Source organism: Salvelinus sp. IW2-2015, linkage group LG15 (assembly GCF_002910315.2).
Source record: "Salvelinus sp. IW2-2015 linkage group LG15, ASM291031v2, whole genome shotgun sequence".
Taxonomy (NCBI): Eukaryota; Metazoa; Chordata; class Actinopteri; order Salmoniformes; family Salmonidae; genus Salvelinus; species Salvelinus sp. IW2-2015.
In genome coordinates, this window is record NC_036855.1 from 53,676,035 (window position 1) to 53,693,233 (window position 17,199).

Consider the following 17,199-nt stretch of genomic DNA (forward strand, 5'->3'; position numbering starts at 1 on the left):
CCAAACGCTTGCCAAGACGCGCTTCCGAGCCCTCACCAGCTGGGAGCCTGCTGATGAGGCCAACACATCCATTTCCGTGGTAACCGTGTAGCCCCCCACACACTATCCCATCTAACCCCCAAACTGCCCCCCTCCTCCTCGCCCATTTGCCAGCCTTATTATCACGCTACAGGGGCTGTACCACAACAGCACAAAGCTAACCACACCACTCTCACAGGTAAGACATCTATAGCTAATACTAGCTAACCGGCCACACTTAATACCATCTCGTAACAACTTAGAAATGTTACATATGTAACTACCTTTACTTGACATAGATAAACTAGAATTTTAAATTCCATCATACTCATACTCTGCCTAGCCAATGATACTTAACACCAAATGTCTCTGTCAATAGTCGACTGAACATATTCATATCACAATGAACTTTCGCAGAAGTTGAATCTATTCAAACCCTCTGCAAGTTCATCCCATCAAAGCCCAGTGATTGAAACCTACTGACCCTGCAATGGTATAAACAGTCACACGCACACACCAAAAACTATGGGTGTGTGTTAGTCAAAGCTGTTCACAGCCTCTGGCTCATCCATCCACAGTGTAATCCAGTAGAGGAGAGGAACAGAGAGAGACTGAATAATGGTGCTTTGTAGTGGAAGAGAGAGAGAGAGAGAGACAGTGCTTATCCAGAGGAGCTGGTAAATATATAATCTCCACAAACAGCCAAGGTCAGAAAAACAGCACCTGTTTCAGGCATGCAGGCGAGGAATGGCATGGCATGGAATGAGATGGAACCGAGAGGAATGCAGCMCCTGGAAGGGGATCAGTGACTRCCTGGTAACCTTGGGGTCTTTGTATTGGAGAGAGAGGGCACTCAGCTACTCTCACACATTTACACACAAAGAGCCACGGGTCCGTGCTCGCAGCCCCTCTCAGAAAGAGTTCAGCGATGTTAATGTCGCCAGCGCCTCAAAGCTTTTTGATGTTCCATGTCTTTTGAGTACACCACAGAAAGCTGAGAGCGGGCGGGCGAGTTTGAATGCGGTGCCAAAAACAACAAGCAAGAAAGCAGCTGTGTGCAAGAGAGGCGGATCACCCGAGGAATCAAAGATGGCCGACGAAGAAAGGAAAATAGCATATCAAAGAAGGGTGCTACGTAATTTGAGTTACTCAATGTCTTTAAATAAATTAGCTTGGGTGGAGGCCGTGAAGAGTGTACACATTACCATTTTTGCCAATGTAACCACGACTTAAATGTTTTCTCATTAATTCCAAGACAAACATTGTTTGTACATTTCAAATCATTTCAAATGCACATAAATAAATGGACTTGCAATTGGGCGAAGTAAGCTTTGAGGCTGATGTAATGTTTTCCTGTTCATGGACTATCGTATTTTACTGGAGGAAATTGGTACTAAAAATATACAGAATTGAAGGTTAAATGAGAAAGAGCTGCTTTCTACCGTGGCCATGAGAAAATGGCTGTGGGTCTTCATCCAATCGCCTCTCAATCTCTGCCTCTACTACAGAACCAATCCACTAAAGTAAACTGAACGTAAAGAGTACTTTGTGCAGCAAACAATGCAGTGTTCTGTGTTCTACAACTTGATTACTGCAGGAGGGAGAGGCCTCTTAAGAGCAATCCAGACATTTCCTGAGGCTTCACCCCTAGGGCTTCCCTTTCCCTATCATGCAGGAAGGAATCAACAGCCAAGATATCACCATTCTCTTTCCCCCCAGCTATCGCATTTCCTCCATCACTTTACGCTTTATGATTATGATTTTATTATTTTCCCCATTGTCTTTATCTTTTTATTTCTCTTAAAGTTGGTGAAAAAATGCTTTTAACAATTGATGGTCAATTGTTAAAAGCATTTTTTCACCAACTTTAAGAGAAATAAAAAGATAAAGACAATGGGGAAAATAATAAAATCATTTAGTCAAGACTCCTTATAGTGCTCCATCCTGGGAAAAGAAATACAATAATCTACCTCTGTTTGCCCATGTCCGTATGAGGCAAAGTCGAATAGAATAGGTACTGAGGCAAGTTAGTGTGTATGTGCTCAGTGTGTCTGTCTCACAACTGGGGAAGAGTTTGGCCTCCAAAATCCAGTAGAGAGAAGGGAGGGATGGCAGTTATCAGAGCATCTGTCTGCCCTCTGAGGGGACAGGGTGAGGGGAGAGGGCGCCACGCCATGCACCGCAGCAGCACCACCTCTCTGATCAGCCTGCAAACAGGCCATCGCCACAGGGCCAGGGCAGCACCTCGGCTCTCATCTCTTTTACCAGGACAAAAGGAGTCCTAACTCCTCTCCACCCCACCAATTACTGGGCCTGGGGATCCGCTCTCAGTCGTCCGACACTCTGACTCGTTTTATCTCACTCCTCTGTGACGTGGTGTGTAGGAGGAGAACTCCTGATGCTACTTCACTCACTACTGGTACTGCATACTGCTTTACTACTGGTACTGCTTTTACGCTGGTACTGCGTTTACTGCTTGTACTACTGATACTGCTGGCTACTGCATTTTACTAAGTAATGTGTTACTGCTTTGTACTACTGATACTGCTTGTACTACTGATAGCTCGCTTTTACTGCTGGTACTGCTTTACTGCTGTACTGTTTCACTGCTGGTACTGCATTTACTAATGGTGACTGTGTTTTACTGCTTGTACTACTGATACTGCTTGTACTACTGATATATTTTACTGCTGGTACTGTATTTTACTGCTTTTTCTGCTTTTACCAATGGTACTGATGGTACTGCTTTTTACTGCTTGTTACAACTGATACTGCTTTTACTGAATTGACTGCTTTTACTGTGGTACTGTTTTACTAGCGGTACTGCATTAACTACTGGTACTGCTTTTACTGCTGGAACTGCTTTTACTAATGGTACTGCGGTTACTACTTGTACTGCTTTTACTGCTAGTAGCTATTGTACTGCTTTTACTACTTTACTGCCTGTACTACTGTCTGCTTTTACTGCTGGTAAGCTTTTGCTGTGTACTACTGGTACTGCGCTTTTACTAATGGCACTGCGGTTACTACTGGTACTGCTGGTACTGCTTGTACTGCTAGTAGTATTGTTACTGCTTTTACTACTTTTACTACTGAGTACTGCTTTTACTATGGCGCTGCTTTTACTAATGGTATGCGGTTACTACTGGTTACTGTGGTACTGCTTTTACTGCTACTGCTTTTACTACTTTTACTGCTTGTACTACTGGTATAGTGCTTTTACTGCTGGTACTGCTTTTAACATACTGTACTGCATTTTACTGCATGGTCACTGATAGTCGCTGGTCTACTGTGTACTGTTTTACTACTGGTACTGCTTTTAACTGCTGGTACTGTTTTTTACTGCTTAGTACTGCTTTTATTACTGTACTGCTTTTACTACTGGTACTGTTTTTACTGCTAGTACTGTTTTATTACTGGTACTGCTTTTACGTACTTGTACTGATTTTACTGCTGGTACTGCTTTTATTACTGGTACGCTTTTACTACTGTACTGTTTTTACTGCTAGTACTGCTTTTATTACTGGTACTGCTTTTACTACTGGTACTGCTTTTACTGCTAGTACTTGCTTTATACTGGTACTGCTTTTACTACTGGTCTTGCTTTTATGCTAGTACTTCTTTATTATAGTACTGCTTTACTGCTGGTACTGTTTTACTGCTAGCTGTCTCTTATCGGTATGCTTTACTTGTACTGATTTGTACAGCTGGTACTGCTTTTTACTGTACTGTGTTTACTACTGGTACTGATTTTTACTGCTGGTACTTGTTTATATACTGGTACTGCTTTTACTACTGCGTACTGCTTTTTACTGCTAGTACTGCTTTTATTACTGGTAACTGCTTTACTACTGGTACTGCTTTTACTGCTGGTACTGATATTACTGCTCTGGTACTACTGACTGGTCTGCTTTTACTACTTTTACTGCTTGTACTACTGTTACAGCTTTTACTGCTGGTACTGCTTTTGCTGGTACTACTGCTTTTAAATCTCAGTACTGCTTGGACATGCATGTACTGATAGTCCTGCTGGTACTACTGACTGGTACTGCTTTTACTACTGGTACTGCTTTTACTACTGGTACTGTTTTTACTACTGGACTGCTTTATTACTGGTACTGCTTTTACTACTGGTACTGCTCTTTATACTTGCGGTACTGCTTTTACTACTGGTACTGTTTTTACTGCTAGTACTGCTTTTATTACTGTACTGACTTTACTACTGGTACTGCTTATGCTGGTACTGATATTACTGCTCTGGTCACTGCTTTTACTACTGATACTGATTTTACTGCTGGTACTGCTTTTACTACTGTACTGCTTTTACTACTGCACTGCTTTTACTACTGATACTGATTTTACTACTGGTACTGATTTTACTGCTAACACTGCTTTTATTGCTAGTACTGCTTTTTATTAATGTACTGAGTTTTACTACTAGTACTGCTTTTATTAATGGTACTGGTATGCTTTTACTGCTGGTACTGCTTTTACTACTGGTACTGCTTTTACTTCTGACTTATTTTATGCTGGTACTGATTTACTGCTGATACTGCTTTTACTACTGGTACTGCTTTTATTAATGGTACTGCTTTTACTGCTGGTACCGCTTTACTACTGGTACTTGCTTTTAAAACTGGTATGCTTTAACTGCTGTATGCTTTTACTCTAATACTGCTGGTACTGATGTACTTGCACTGGTACTGCTCTGGTACTACTGACTGGTACTGTTTTATAGACTGGAACTGCTTTTTACTAACTGGTACTGACTTTAATGCAGAGCACTGCTTTTACTGCTGGTATGCTTTTACTTATGTACTCTGCTTTTATTATGTATGGTACTCTTTTATTATGGTACTGTCTTCCTATTGGTACTTATTTCACTGCTGGTACTGCTTTAACTGCTTTTACTGGCTGGTACTGCTCTTAACTGCTGCTACGATGCTGTCTTTACTACTAGTACTGCTTTATTAATGGACTGCTTTTCCTATTGGTACTTATTTTACTGCTGGTACTGCTTTAACTGCTTTTACTACTAGTACTGCTTTAACGCTTTACTGCTGTACTGTTTCTGCTGGTACTGCTGGTACTGATAGTTACTGCACTGTACTATTGACTGGTAGTGATTTTACTGCTGGTACTATTTTACTGCTAGCACTGCTTTTCTACTATACTGCTGCGTACTGATAGTACTTGCACTGGTACTGCTCTGGTACTACTGACTGGTACTGCTTTTACTACTGATACTGATTTTACTGCTAGCATGCTTTATTAATGATACTGCTTTTATTAATGATACTGCTTTTACTACTGGTATCTTTTATTAATGATACTGCTTTTACTACTGGTACTGCTTTTATTATGTACTGCTTTTATTAATGATACTGCTTTTATTAATGGTACTACGGTACTGCTTTACTACTGTACTGCTTTTACTACTGGTACTTATTTTCTCTTGTACTGATTTTACTATACTATACTGCTTTAAAACTGCTAATACTGCTGGTACTGCCTCTGGTACTTACTGACTGGTACTGCTTTTACTACTGGTATTGCCTTTACTACTAGTACTGCTTTTATTAATGGTACTGCTTTTACTGCTTTTACTGCTAGTACTGCTCTGGTACTACTGACTGGTACTGCTAGTACTGCTTTGTACTCCTCTGGTACTACTTGTTCTGCTGGTACTGCTCTGGTATTGTGGGTACTGCTGCTATTATTGCTAGTACTGCCACGGCTGACATCTTCCCCTGTCAGCTCAACCCAACAACGGATGTTGAGATCTCATGATATCACAGCTCTCGGACAGGAGGTTTGGCACAGTCCAGGGTTTTGACTGGTGACAGACAAACTCCTCACTCATTRGACACCTGTTCAACTTAGAAAGTGAGGTAGCGACTTTGAGAGCACAAGTACAGCTCTTTGGAGACTCAAGTTCAAATATACACTTGCATTAGCATCTGGCACAGTTTGGAGAAAAAGTGTATTAATTAAACACTTCTTGACTAAAGAGGAGAGGAGCTGATGTAATGAAAAGGGGATAGGGAATGGACAGGTAGGGGCAGGGGGATTTGGGCATTGCATATTGATTATGGGCCTAATGCCAGAGAAAGAATACAGTCATTAAAGTGTTTATAATACATCRGTTATGAAGTCCTTCACTCATCATCACGTGTGCTGAATTTCAAATGATTTGCAAGTAGAAAGAATTGGGCAAAAACTGTTTTAGCACTTTTTATGCTTACAAAGGCCTGATGAAGTATGAAATGGAGAGAGTATACAAAAGTGATAATGAGTCCTTTTCAGTGATGAGAACTCATTTGAAATCGCCCAGATTCCCTCTACAAAGACTACACTAGGCTGCATGTCCTTGCAGTCTCTGCAGAATGTGCTTTCACAGTATCCTCTCCATCATTCTCAGAATTAGTCCTTTCTTCTCTGTAATTCTTACTGCTGTGTCCACCAGTTAGGCTCCAACTGAAGCCTGTTCAATCACAGCCTAGCTGCCTTCATGGAGGATCTCACAGAATCGTCATACAGACCATCGGTCTGTTCAAATGACAGTCAGCAGTGTGGTGTTGCGATGTGACGCATTTTCACACCAAAAAAATCCCATTTGAAAMAAAAATCTGTCGGTTYCTTGTCGTAAACACTGTCATTTTGAAAAAGAGTTAAGCCCTACAAGGCTTTTCCGCCTAAAGGCTCCACTTAAAGCAAATTATCATTTACCTTTCGAGGCGTGCCAGATCATTAGGCAGGGACATTAAAACCAGCCARCACAGCARCAGAGGGGGCCCAAGTGAACCKGTGCCRGGTACATAGCTGCATATGAGTGTGTGTCTGTGTGCATGTGTTTGTGTGTGTTCAATGACATCAAAGAGCCCGGCAGCCCAGAGTTTGCCATGTGTCCAGAATCATTTGACATGAGCAGATGCATCATTAAAACACTGCCATACTTGCTGGCTGGGCGAGAGACGAGGCAGGCTTTCACACTCCCCGCTATTTGCATCCCCCCTATAAACAGTTACAAATTCTACAAATATGTGAAAATCCAAAAAGGTGAGAAAACCACAAGGGTATACTCTTTTCCATTTTCAATTTTCAGCTGCGACTTTTCCGGGGTCATGTGACTTTCCACACATCCTTGTAAGGTTGGCTGGGTTTGGATGGGTGTGATGGCAGRGCTGAATAGGCTGGGCGTGTGAGMGACTCTCTGCCGTCTCTGGCCATGGCACCCCAGCTCMACTCATTAAATCAAACYGAGCAGCTCGGGTCGGGCTGGACGCYGCAGGGCCAACGGAGGCTTTCTGATGTGGGGCCAGAGGGGATGTGGACAGACCTCACCTTCTTCTGCTTCACTGTGTGAGGCAAGCAGATGGCTGGAGCACAACTGCCTTTCTCCTCCGCCTCCTCTGGGTCTCTATCATGGTCACACTGAGACTTCAGACAACACCTCAAAACACACAAACACACACGTCCTGGCAGACCCTGGGTGGACAGGGGGCCATGCAGCTAGACATCCATGCGGTCACCATGATCTTTCTCTTCGTCGGAGGAAGAGGATGTTGTGTCTTTACAGTCATGTCTGCACGCTGAATGGCTAAAAATAATAACCTAGACATTTCCAGGTGAAAGCACAGAGCAAACACCACATAGCCGAAAGTAAATGAACATAAAAAGTCATTCAGCGCAACAATGTGGCTATAAAAATGTACGGCAGTAGGCTTCAACAATGCTGTAGGAAGAGCTTCGGGTAAATACTGCCTGGGAGAGAGGACTTGGCTTCATCATCAAAGCTCTGGCACGTACACAGCATTGTCTTTAAATTCACAGCATTGTCTTTAAACACAACACATATGCCTCAATACGTCGGAGGAGATGATGAAGCTGGATATTTTGGGTTAAAACTTTTTGTTTTATCACATAGGCTTCAGACACTGCTGGTGAAGCATTGACGCAGACAGCCCTGTCGATCTGCTTTATCTAGATATTGGGTAAAATGTCAAAAGTGAATTAGAGTTTCCTATTAATGTCCGCTGAAATGTAATCAGTCCTTCTAGTCTGACTTGAGGATGAATGAGTAGCCATTGAACAGAAGCCATTGTGATACAGGGCCAAATAGGACGAAATGTAATGATTTCAACAAAGATCATCCTAGTAAAGTTGACCTACTCTCTGTGTATAGTAACGTTTTACTGCTGACTGGTAAACTGCTAGATTCAGGATCARCTCAAGGGAAATGGCCAAGCCCCTGCTGTAGATCAATCCATCAGCATATCCACCAGTCATGATGATGGTGCTCTACTGAGGAACAACGCCAGAGAAGCTCACRGTCTCTGCAACAAAGACTCTTCAAAAGTTAAGTGTGCAGACCACCCTTCMTGAGATTTGTCAATTGAAGAGATGAACTTCCAAGTTCCAAATGCAATTAATAAGRACAAAGACAGCAGCAAAACAAGACACATTGAGATTTTGAAATGYCATGGGCTTTTTCCAACCATACAGAATGTTCACAACATACTTAACGTGACACATGAGCCTCTGTAACGCATCTTTCAATTGCACTGGTAATAAAGCACAGATTTATAGGGAATGTTTACATCGCATCGCTTCTATCAATGTGCTGGCTTCAAATTAATTATTGATTAATCCCTTTCTTTTCAAGCAAAAATGCAGACCAGCAATATCATACTATCACACGGAAAAAAAGATGATGGCCCCAATTCATGTTTATCTGAATCATTCATTACTATTGTATTGACAAGTCCCAACTTGCTAATCACTAAGCCAAAGAAATGAAAACGGTCAGCATTTCCCCTGATCGTACTAAAGCTGAAATATATGGGATGTCTGTTAATGGATAGATCAAACCCAGGCCCAGTGATGYGGACATTAACTGACTAGTTATCGGGGAGAGGTGGGTGGGTTTCTCTATGCCTAATCCTCAGTTTGCTTAAGTGTTAACTCCAGAGCCGAGCAGTCAGACATGCGTGAGGACACAGTGTGTATCTACAAATGAACACACAGCACCATGCTAGTAGACCCGGCCAGTGGGAAAAGGTCAAGGCAAAGTTTAGAGCACATGTGCAGGGCCATAAGATATTCACGGCCAGTTTTTAAACACAAACCGGTGCTCAAAAAGTAATGAGATGGAACTGGTAAATATTTGCTGATGGCCTGAAAAATTCCCATGCTGCGGAACCTATTTTGAATACAAAAGATGTTGGGGAGGATGATAAGGGCGGCACCTGCTAGCTAATTAGTACATTTGCACCAAATAATTAGAATGAACGCTCATGACTGATATCACACAGGACACTGTGTACGGCATTCCGAATAGAACAATTTGCATTTAAGAGGCCGTTCGCTGGTTAATCCCTCCCTCTGCGGCCACTAATGGACATATTTACCTCTGTTCCATTCCAGTTAGCCCTGATTAAGACTGGCAGGCCGACGGACCAATCACAGTGCACCTATTATCCGTATACCAACACTCCCTGATGTCTACCTTTATCTGAGAAATAACTAGACAGCACTGAGGGAAGGCTACGAATGTGTTTGTAAAAGACTGATATAACAGGCTGAAGATAGATACAGTACATTAAGGCTGATATACCTGCACAGCTCTCCCATCTACCTTTGAGCACTGTAATGCAAATCCAGTCTTTCCCCTCCTCTCCTGTTCAGACTTTATCCTGCTGGAGGAGAATGTCTACTAGAAGACGTTGAAGTCTCTTAGCGCTGGCTGGAACACACACATTACGCTGTGCAAATAGATATTCCGTCTCATTATCCTGTCTTTTAACGAAAGGGAGAGGCAAGGTGCTTGTGGTGCCCGCGCATAATTTCCCCTTCACTTATAATTCAAATATGGACAGTCAGGCAATAGAGAGACGGAGAAGGAGAGAAAGGAATAGAGTTGATTGCTCTATCGGCTGCTATAGCAGGCAGTCAGACGGAGGTGGGGCTGGGGCTTCTTATGAAAGGGTTATTATTGAGTTACTGTAACTTACACCTGAAAGTTTTTCAAGGTCTTCTGCGAATCCGACTCTGACTTCGAAATTCTTCACCACTTTGTACAAGTCATCAAGTACGTTRTTTTTTTTTTTTTTTTTACATCTGCGAGCCAAGACCAGTAGAGAGGAGGGAGCAGAAGGATAAAGAGGGGGGTGGGGGTGAAGTCAACATACTGTAACTGAAATAGAAATCTGAATTAAAAGAGGAAAAGATCCAAACGTAATCCTTCTTAGGGACATGCTTTAGAGGGCAAGATTACGCGATACCTACCATCTCTTTACAATTAGTTTCTGCCGGCGCACTTCACATTCACATTGAACAACTCCTTAACAGGGTCAAGGAAACTATGATTTAAACGTCTATATTTCTGTGAGGACTAAAACAACATTGTGCAATTTGTCTCCGTCTCACTATATTTTAGCAACATCTGGCYCAGGGAGATTTAGGTTAGACAAGTAATTAGTGCCACATATTTGTCCCGAAAGACGGGTGTATTTTCATTCAACAATCACTTCATCGCTTTTCTGGATGTAAGCCTGTTTGTTGCACACACTACAGATGCACGCAGGTGCATTTTGGTGGGTCTACTTTCAATGTCAAACCTTATAGTAACCTTGGGTCACCCAAAATGTTTCACTTTGTTACCAAATCACTTGTGTAACATAATGTCTGAACTCGTTGGCTGAGAAATATGGCAACATGACCACGTCAAAGGGAGGTTGTATTGCTCGTGTACACTAGCAAAAAAACATTTTCCTCATAAAACCCTCGCGTGATTGCAAAGTTTGGCCTTGAGTGCTCCAAATGTTTCCCCCCCTTAAATCTGCCATCTTACATACTGTATGTTAAGAACTGCACCCAGGATTAAATATTAAACATCAATGTCCCTTCTACAAACACAGTCTCTCTCTCTCTCTTCTCTCTCTCTTCTCTCCCTCTTCTCTCCACCTGGCCTATTTCACAACTCATCTATGTCAGTCTGGGTCTCCTCTGCTCTAGCTTTGGTTGCGCCCCCTCCCCTCCTCTGGCTGAGTTGTTTTCTGCTTCTTACCTTTTCCAGATAGAGCTGTAAAGTCTTTTAAAATGGAAATGCACTTCATCATGGTCATTTGGCACACGGCGCTAATAAATCAAGGCCTGGCCACTACTCCAGCAACTTAACGCAAAACAAACAGAGCTGGACGGCTCTACTTTCCCTGGYCCTAATGGGGGTCACATTTAGAGAGACTCATTTACCCAACACACACACACATGATTGAATATTCTCAGGCAGGAAAAGGGACAAAAACCCTTCTCTTTTGTTCAAAGACAGATATGGAACAGGAGAGAACATAATACGTTTTAGGACCGTCTGACTATATTTGGAAAATTCTGATTGATGTATATGAGGACGTGATGTGTGCATAAACAAAAACTTGAGAGTGATTACATTTTCAAGTGAATCAAACAGTTATCAAATATGTACATACTGTATAAACCTATAACAGCCTGGCCATGCAAAATATGTTCTTTCACATTTGATTGTGAGAGAAAAAAGAAAACAATGAGATCAATTGTGATTCAACTCATTCCTCTGAATGGAATTATCTTCACACAAAAAGAAAATTCAAAATGTCTTCGCTGTATGGGCTCAATCAAAATATTCTGATCCTTGTTACCAAAWCTGAATATGTATGAACATCTCAAATATGCTGAATTTATTTTGAATATTTAATGAGATATAAAATATAAGTCTATTTAGGCAAATAATAAAATCAGTCTTGTATGAATGTGCCATAGATTGAAAATGAATGGTGAGCGGAAGAGAYATGAAGGGCAAGGGAGGGAGGAGAGYYAAAAAAAAKAGGGTGTCTGAGGTTCATCAACATTCTATAACAGAATGCCACAGCCATATTTTCCAGCATCACGCACAGTCAAAATACCAATGTGCAAATCTAAGCAGCTCCAACGCCCCCTCCATCTCTATRCCCCTCTCTCTCTCTCGCTCTGTCCAATCACACACCAGTCCTTCTCAATAAAACAAATTAACTGATTAGACATTTTAATCTCAGTTGTCTTTGACCTTGTAGAATATATTACTGATGTCTACATCGRTGAGGCGATAATGTTGCTGGTTTTTCTTAAAGACAGAAGTGCCCTTTTTTTAAAGGCGCCAGACATGCAAACAGGTTGAGGCAGATTGCTCYCACAGACAGCAGCAGCAGCAGAGAGCCCCCTCTCCTCCCTTCAGGCATCCAGCAGGGAAAGGGTTAAYCRGGAATGCATTAACAAAAGAAAATTATAGCGTAAACAGTTCATAAAATCTCACAGCCCCTGATGTCGCGCTAGATCATTAAATTTCTGCAACAATTAGACCTTTTCTCACGGCGGCAAATTGGACCCGTTGCCATGGCAAATCTGAGCCCTTAAGTCATATATCTTTGATTGCGGAAAGGTCAGARGCAGACAGCCTAATAACTCAGGGAGCTGTTTGACAGATTTCATCCAAGCATGATCACATAACAGTGCAAAACTATGTCGGCAGTTGTTAAAAGCAGGGAGGGGTCAGGGAGAAGGTTGAGGTTATGGAATGTTTTTGCTTCACTGAGCCCAGCCTGATAATGTGCCTGACTGAGTTTAAATCCGGTGGAATAGCATTTTTAAGGGCATATTTTTTACTCAGATCAATGGGGGGTGGGTCTTTTGGTTGAACAAATCTGGATTAGCCTATATAATATTTTTAAGGATGGGTAATTTAATACACACATGCTAAAATACATATTCATTACACAACAATCGACTGAAAGGAATGGCAGTGTTTTGAAACCACAATTATTCATGTAGATGATGCCTTACCCCCTGATCAAACACGTACAGTATGTCCAGGGAATTGAGATGAACGTCTAATCATGTCTTAAATGTTTTTTACCTTTATTTAACTAGGCAAGTCAGTTAAGAACAATTTTTTATTTACAATGACAGTCTACCGGGGAACAGTGGGTTAAATGCCTTGTTCAGGGGCAGAACTGCAGATTTTTACCTTGTCAGCTCYGGGATTCGATCCAGCAACCTTTCGGTTAATGGCCCAATGCTCTAACCACTAGGCTACCTGCCATTCAGTTACAATGGCAACACAATTAAATCTCATTGTTTGACTCACTAATGAACTTGACATCACAACTTTGAACAACAATAATCTTTCTTCACTCCGTTAATACCAAATATCTGATGTGTTTTTTTGTGTGTGCCTTCTTTCCCCCTTCTCTAGACTGTATTGGCATTTCAACTCTCTATCCCACAGGTGCTTGGTAAACCAGTTGCAACACCACCCCCTGCTGGACAAAACAGGAATCGTTCTGAAAGGAGGGACACTGACAAGTCCTCTCCACCATATGAGACATTATCAGTAATGTAGCCCCGTGGGAAAGTGTGAGAGTATGACAGTGAGTGTGATAGACAGGCTTTCTGCTTCTCCCCTTCAGCAGAGAGACACTGAAGACGCAATGCCTCTTGGGAGTTACTGTATGACAATGAGGGGGTGTGCTGGGGGCTGAAGGGGAGTAGACAAGGCTCAGCTGGACAGCAGACGCCTACCTTCTAGTCTCCTATACCCTCTCCATCTCAGACTGCCTCAGTGATCTGCCCCCTACGTCTCTGTTAATGACACAGTCAAGGTCTCTCTCACTGACCCCATCTTTGAAGGCCGGATTCTTAACTTAGTTAAGTGAAGGACTTATGATGTGCTATATATGAAATAGAGGTGTGGGCCCTCACTAACAGTCTCCCTCTATGAGTGCCTCCTGCTCCTCTGACCTCCTGTTCTCCTCTCCTGTCTGTGGCCAAACCCCTGGATCTAACACCATCTACCTTCATGGAGTAAGAGGGAAATTGACACCTTAAAATCACCAGGCTTTTGGCCCTTGTAACATTGTGGATGTACAAAGCCATAAGGAGTGCCCATGGGGCAGCCATAATAAAGTCAAACGTCTGTAAGAACTAAAACTGCTGAACTGGAACATTACAGGACTAAGGATCCATGATTCAAGAACAACAAAGTAAAGTGACACTGTGTACAACAGGGAGCTAGTGGGGGTGGGGGGGGGTTAATTAATACAAAGCATTTTAAAGCAAACCCACCGCTTCCCCACTCGGAAACAGCAGGAATCCATGATAAGCGGCTCATCACACACACAAGGAGAAGGGGTTTCACCGCCAACACTCTCAGATTAATAGTGCCTCAGGTTCTGTGGCCTCCCGCTGCTCCCCAGCACTCCAGACTTCTTAACCAAGATAATTCACTGACACAATGTCACTTCTGATAATTGGGGCGCGTCACTGAGCTCACTCACCTGTCTCCGCACAGGCAGGTGCAGAAGGTGTCACCGCTGGAGGAGCAGGATATCTAGTCTTTCACTCCTACCCTCTGAGCAAAGAACAGCTGCTGCAGGGCCAGGAGGAAGAGGAAGAAGAACATCCTCAAACAGTATAACAGTGTTATATACCATCATAATGACACCCTAAAAGGTGTCAGAGAAGGAGAGAATCGAGGAAATAAAGAGAAGTAAATGGAGGGAAAGAAATGAAAGAGGTAAAAAACACATCACTTAGGATTAATTGCCTCGGAGCCTAAATATTTCCGCTGTGGCTCATGAACACTAAAGGCCGGGGGTCTCACTTGTTGTTGGGGCGGGGGTCATGAGCGGGTCGGTTATAATGGCGTCGCCCGGCACGGTCGCGATTCCACATTCATTACACAATTTACAATTACTGCTACCTATTTCCCCGAGAGGGGTGGGCGAACCATTACCACGACGACTCAAATGAAGTGGATAATTGTATCTCTCTGCGGCATATTGGGAGACAAGAGAAAGTGGGAGAAAGAGACACAGACCAAAGAGAAACAGAGTGTGAGGGGGACAGTGATGTCATTGGACAAACGCACACCAGACAGGGATCCTGCAACCTTGACTGACAAGAGGACTGAGTTATCTGGCCTGTTACTTCCCCCTGCAGGTGGACTCAGTTTAGACACAGTCAAAACAGAAATAAAAGAGATGGGTCTCAGATCTAAATAGGCCACAAACTGCTATCCACTCCAAATGTAGGAACGAGCAGTCGAGCACTGGAAAGGCTAGATTTCAGAATGTAAGGACATTTATATGTTTGCATGAAAGTCAGAAAACAAAAACAGAATACATAAATAGAAAATGAACAAAAATAGAGATTCGCCATTGACGTCTCTTGAATGCAAAATTTATGATGAAGGCCAATGATTTTAGAGCAAGCCTACACAGACTTGTCAAACTTTGTGCCATTACTATCCTTTGTCTTAGTACAGTTGTCATGTAAGGCTTGTACCCATATGAAATATTAATTCTGCATAATAACTTTCAAAGGGAAATAAAGTATGGAGTTAATTATTAATAATATGTATATTCAAGGCATCTCTTTTTTCAGATGCACAAAAATAATCCCAGACAGTTGCCACTCGAGGAAGAGAAAGTATCCCCCTTACACTAAACCCAAGGAAGGATGTTAACTAAGTACTGAGTGGAGCTGCGGTCTAAGGCACTGCATCTCAGTGCTAGAGGCGTCACTACAGACCCTGGTTRGATTCCAGGCTGTATCACAACCGACCGTGATTGGGAGTCCCCATAGGGCCGAGCACAATTGGCCCAGCGTCGTCCGGGTTAGGCCGGGGTAGGCCGTCTTTATAAATAAGAATTTCTTCTTTACTGACTTGCCTTGTTAAATAAATATTATATATTTTTTAATACTTCTAGAAAACGTACCTACTTACAACATAATTTCACAGGAATGTGGTTCAAACAATGTGCCTAAGTACAGAAAATGCTGGCAAACCCACATTAAACCCATAGTTTTGACCAACAACACAACGTAGGCTAGTCCGAGAGGACAGTGCAACAAGGTCAGCTAATTGGCCTACGTCATAACCCATCAACGGTAGTGGGGAAATAAAGCAACACTGATGAGGGGAAGTGCTCATCATGGAGACGATGGATATCTCATTTACTGCATTCTGTCCCATTTCAACACAATTTGCGATGAGCCAGTTAATATGCATGTTATCCGTTTGAGAGGTCATTTGAGAGGGTGCGAGACGAACCATTTCAGTGTCAATTTACAGAAATCCTCATTGTCAAATAGAGGGAAAGTGAGTACTTCCCAGTCCCATTCTTCAAAGCCCTTTAGTTTAATTCAATTTTACCTTCCAATACCTTATGACATGCAGGAAGTCTTCCCCATATCGCATTATGAGAGTGAAAAGACATCAGGCTGATTCTGTAGGCTCTAGTATGCTTTTATGCATGTAAAAAAAGAAGGTTCATTTTCCATCTTGTTCTTTAAGTGTGGAGTACTGAAGATGATCATTTCTGAGTGATTCAAACGACTCTCAACACTGTCTGAGAGGTCACTCCCAGCTACTGAATACACCAGATAGACGTTACTTAGTCTTGCTTGCCAGCCTTGTGCGTCTTGGAGACAATCTCATAGATAAAAGATTTGCAAGCAACTCCAGACAGAACTGAACTTAGCCTAGTAGGAGAGTTCTGTGTTCTCATTTACGGAGAAAGCCCACCGCAAATATTGAGAGACTACATTATKTACAAGTCTGTAAGTCCACAGAAACCTTGGGAATGATAGCAAAATATGTCTGTGGAGACAATAAGGCAAATTATGACATTGACCTAGAAGTAAATACCATGGGTCAGAAAGCGTGGGCCGTTGGCCCACACCGCGATGACCCTCGTTTACTTAAGCCATTTCTTAGAACGGTGTGGGGGGGGGGGGTTTGGAGTGTCTAGCTCACAAGAAATAKAACTTTTCTACAACACATTATGGGTAACAACAGGTTAAACKAAAGACTAATAAAGGGAGAGAAATCATTTTGGAACAGACACTGGTAACATATTTCTCCTGCCTTTGAGACAGAGCAATAAAACAAAGAGACATGGCCACCCACTGGTAGTGTTTGGTGGAGCATATGGAGCTATGAATCAGAGTCATCCTGCATAGTGCTAAAATATCCATTCTCTAATTCCCTCAAATCGTATACTTTATATGTTAGCCATGCAGGATCACCGTCTCTGATATCAACTGTGCTCCTTTCCGACAGACACAGATGCTTGCTTTGCCTCAACAGGCCCTTTAACAGAAGAAAAC

At 42.4% G+C, this 17,199-nt stretch overlaps 1 protein-coding gene across 1 annotated transcript in view; it reads right to left on the minus strand.

The window, feature by feature from the left end:
• The window catches only part of LOC111974414 (zinc finger protein 536), a 68,434-nt gene extending 53,946 nt beyond the window's left edge, over positions 1-14,488 (minus strand). The window contains exons 1-2 of the mRNA XM_024002128.2: positions 14,435-14,488; positions 7,363-7,452 (exon numbers count right to left, since the gene is read on the minus strand). Of these exons, the coding sequence (XP_023857896.2) occupies positions 7,363-7,452; positions 14,435-14,488 (144 nt within the window). The remainder of the gene's footprint in view (positions 1-7,362; positions 7,453-14,434) is intronic.
• Between the last annotated feature and the right edge of the window lie 2,711 nt (positions 14,489-17,199).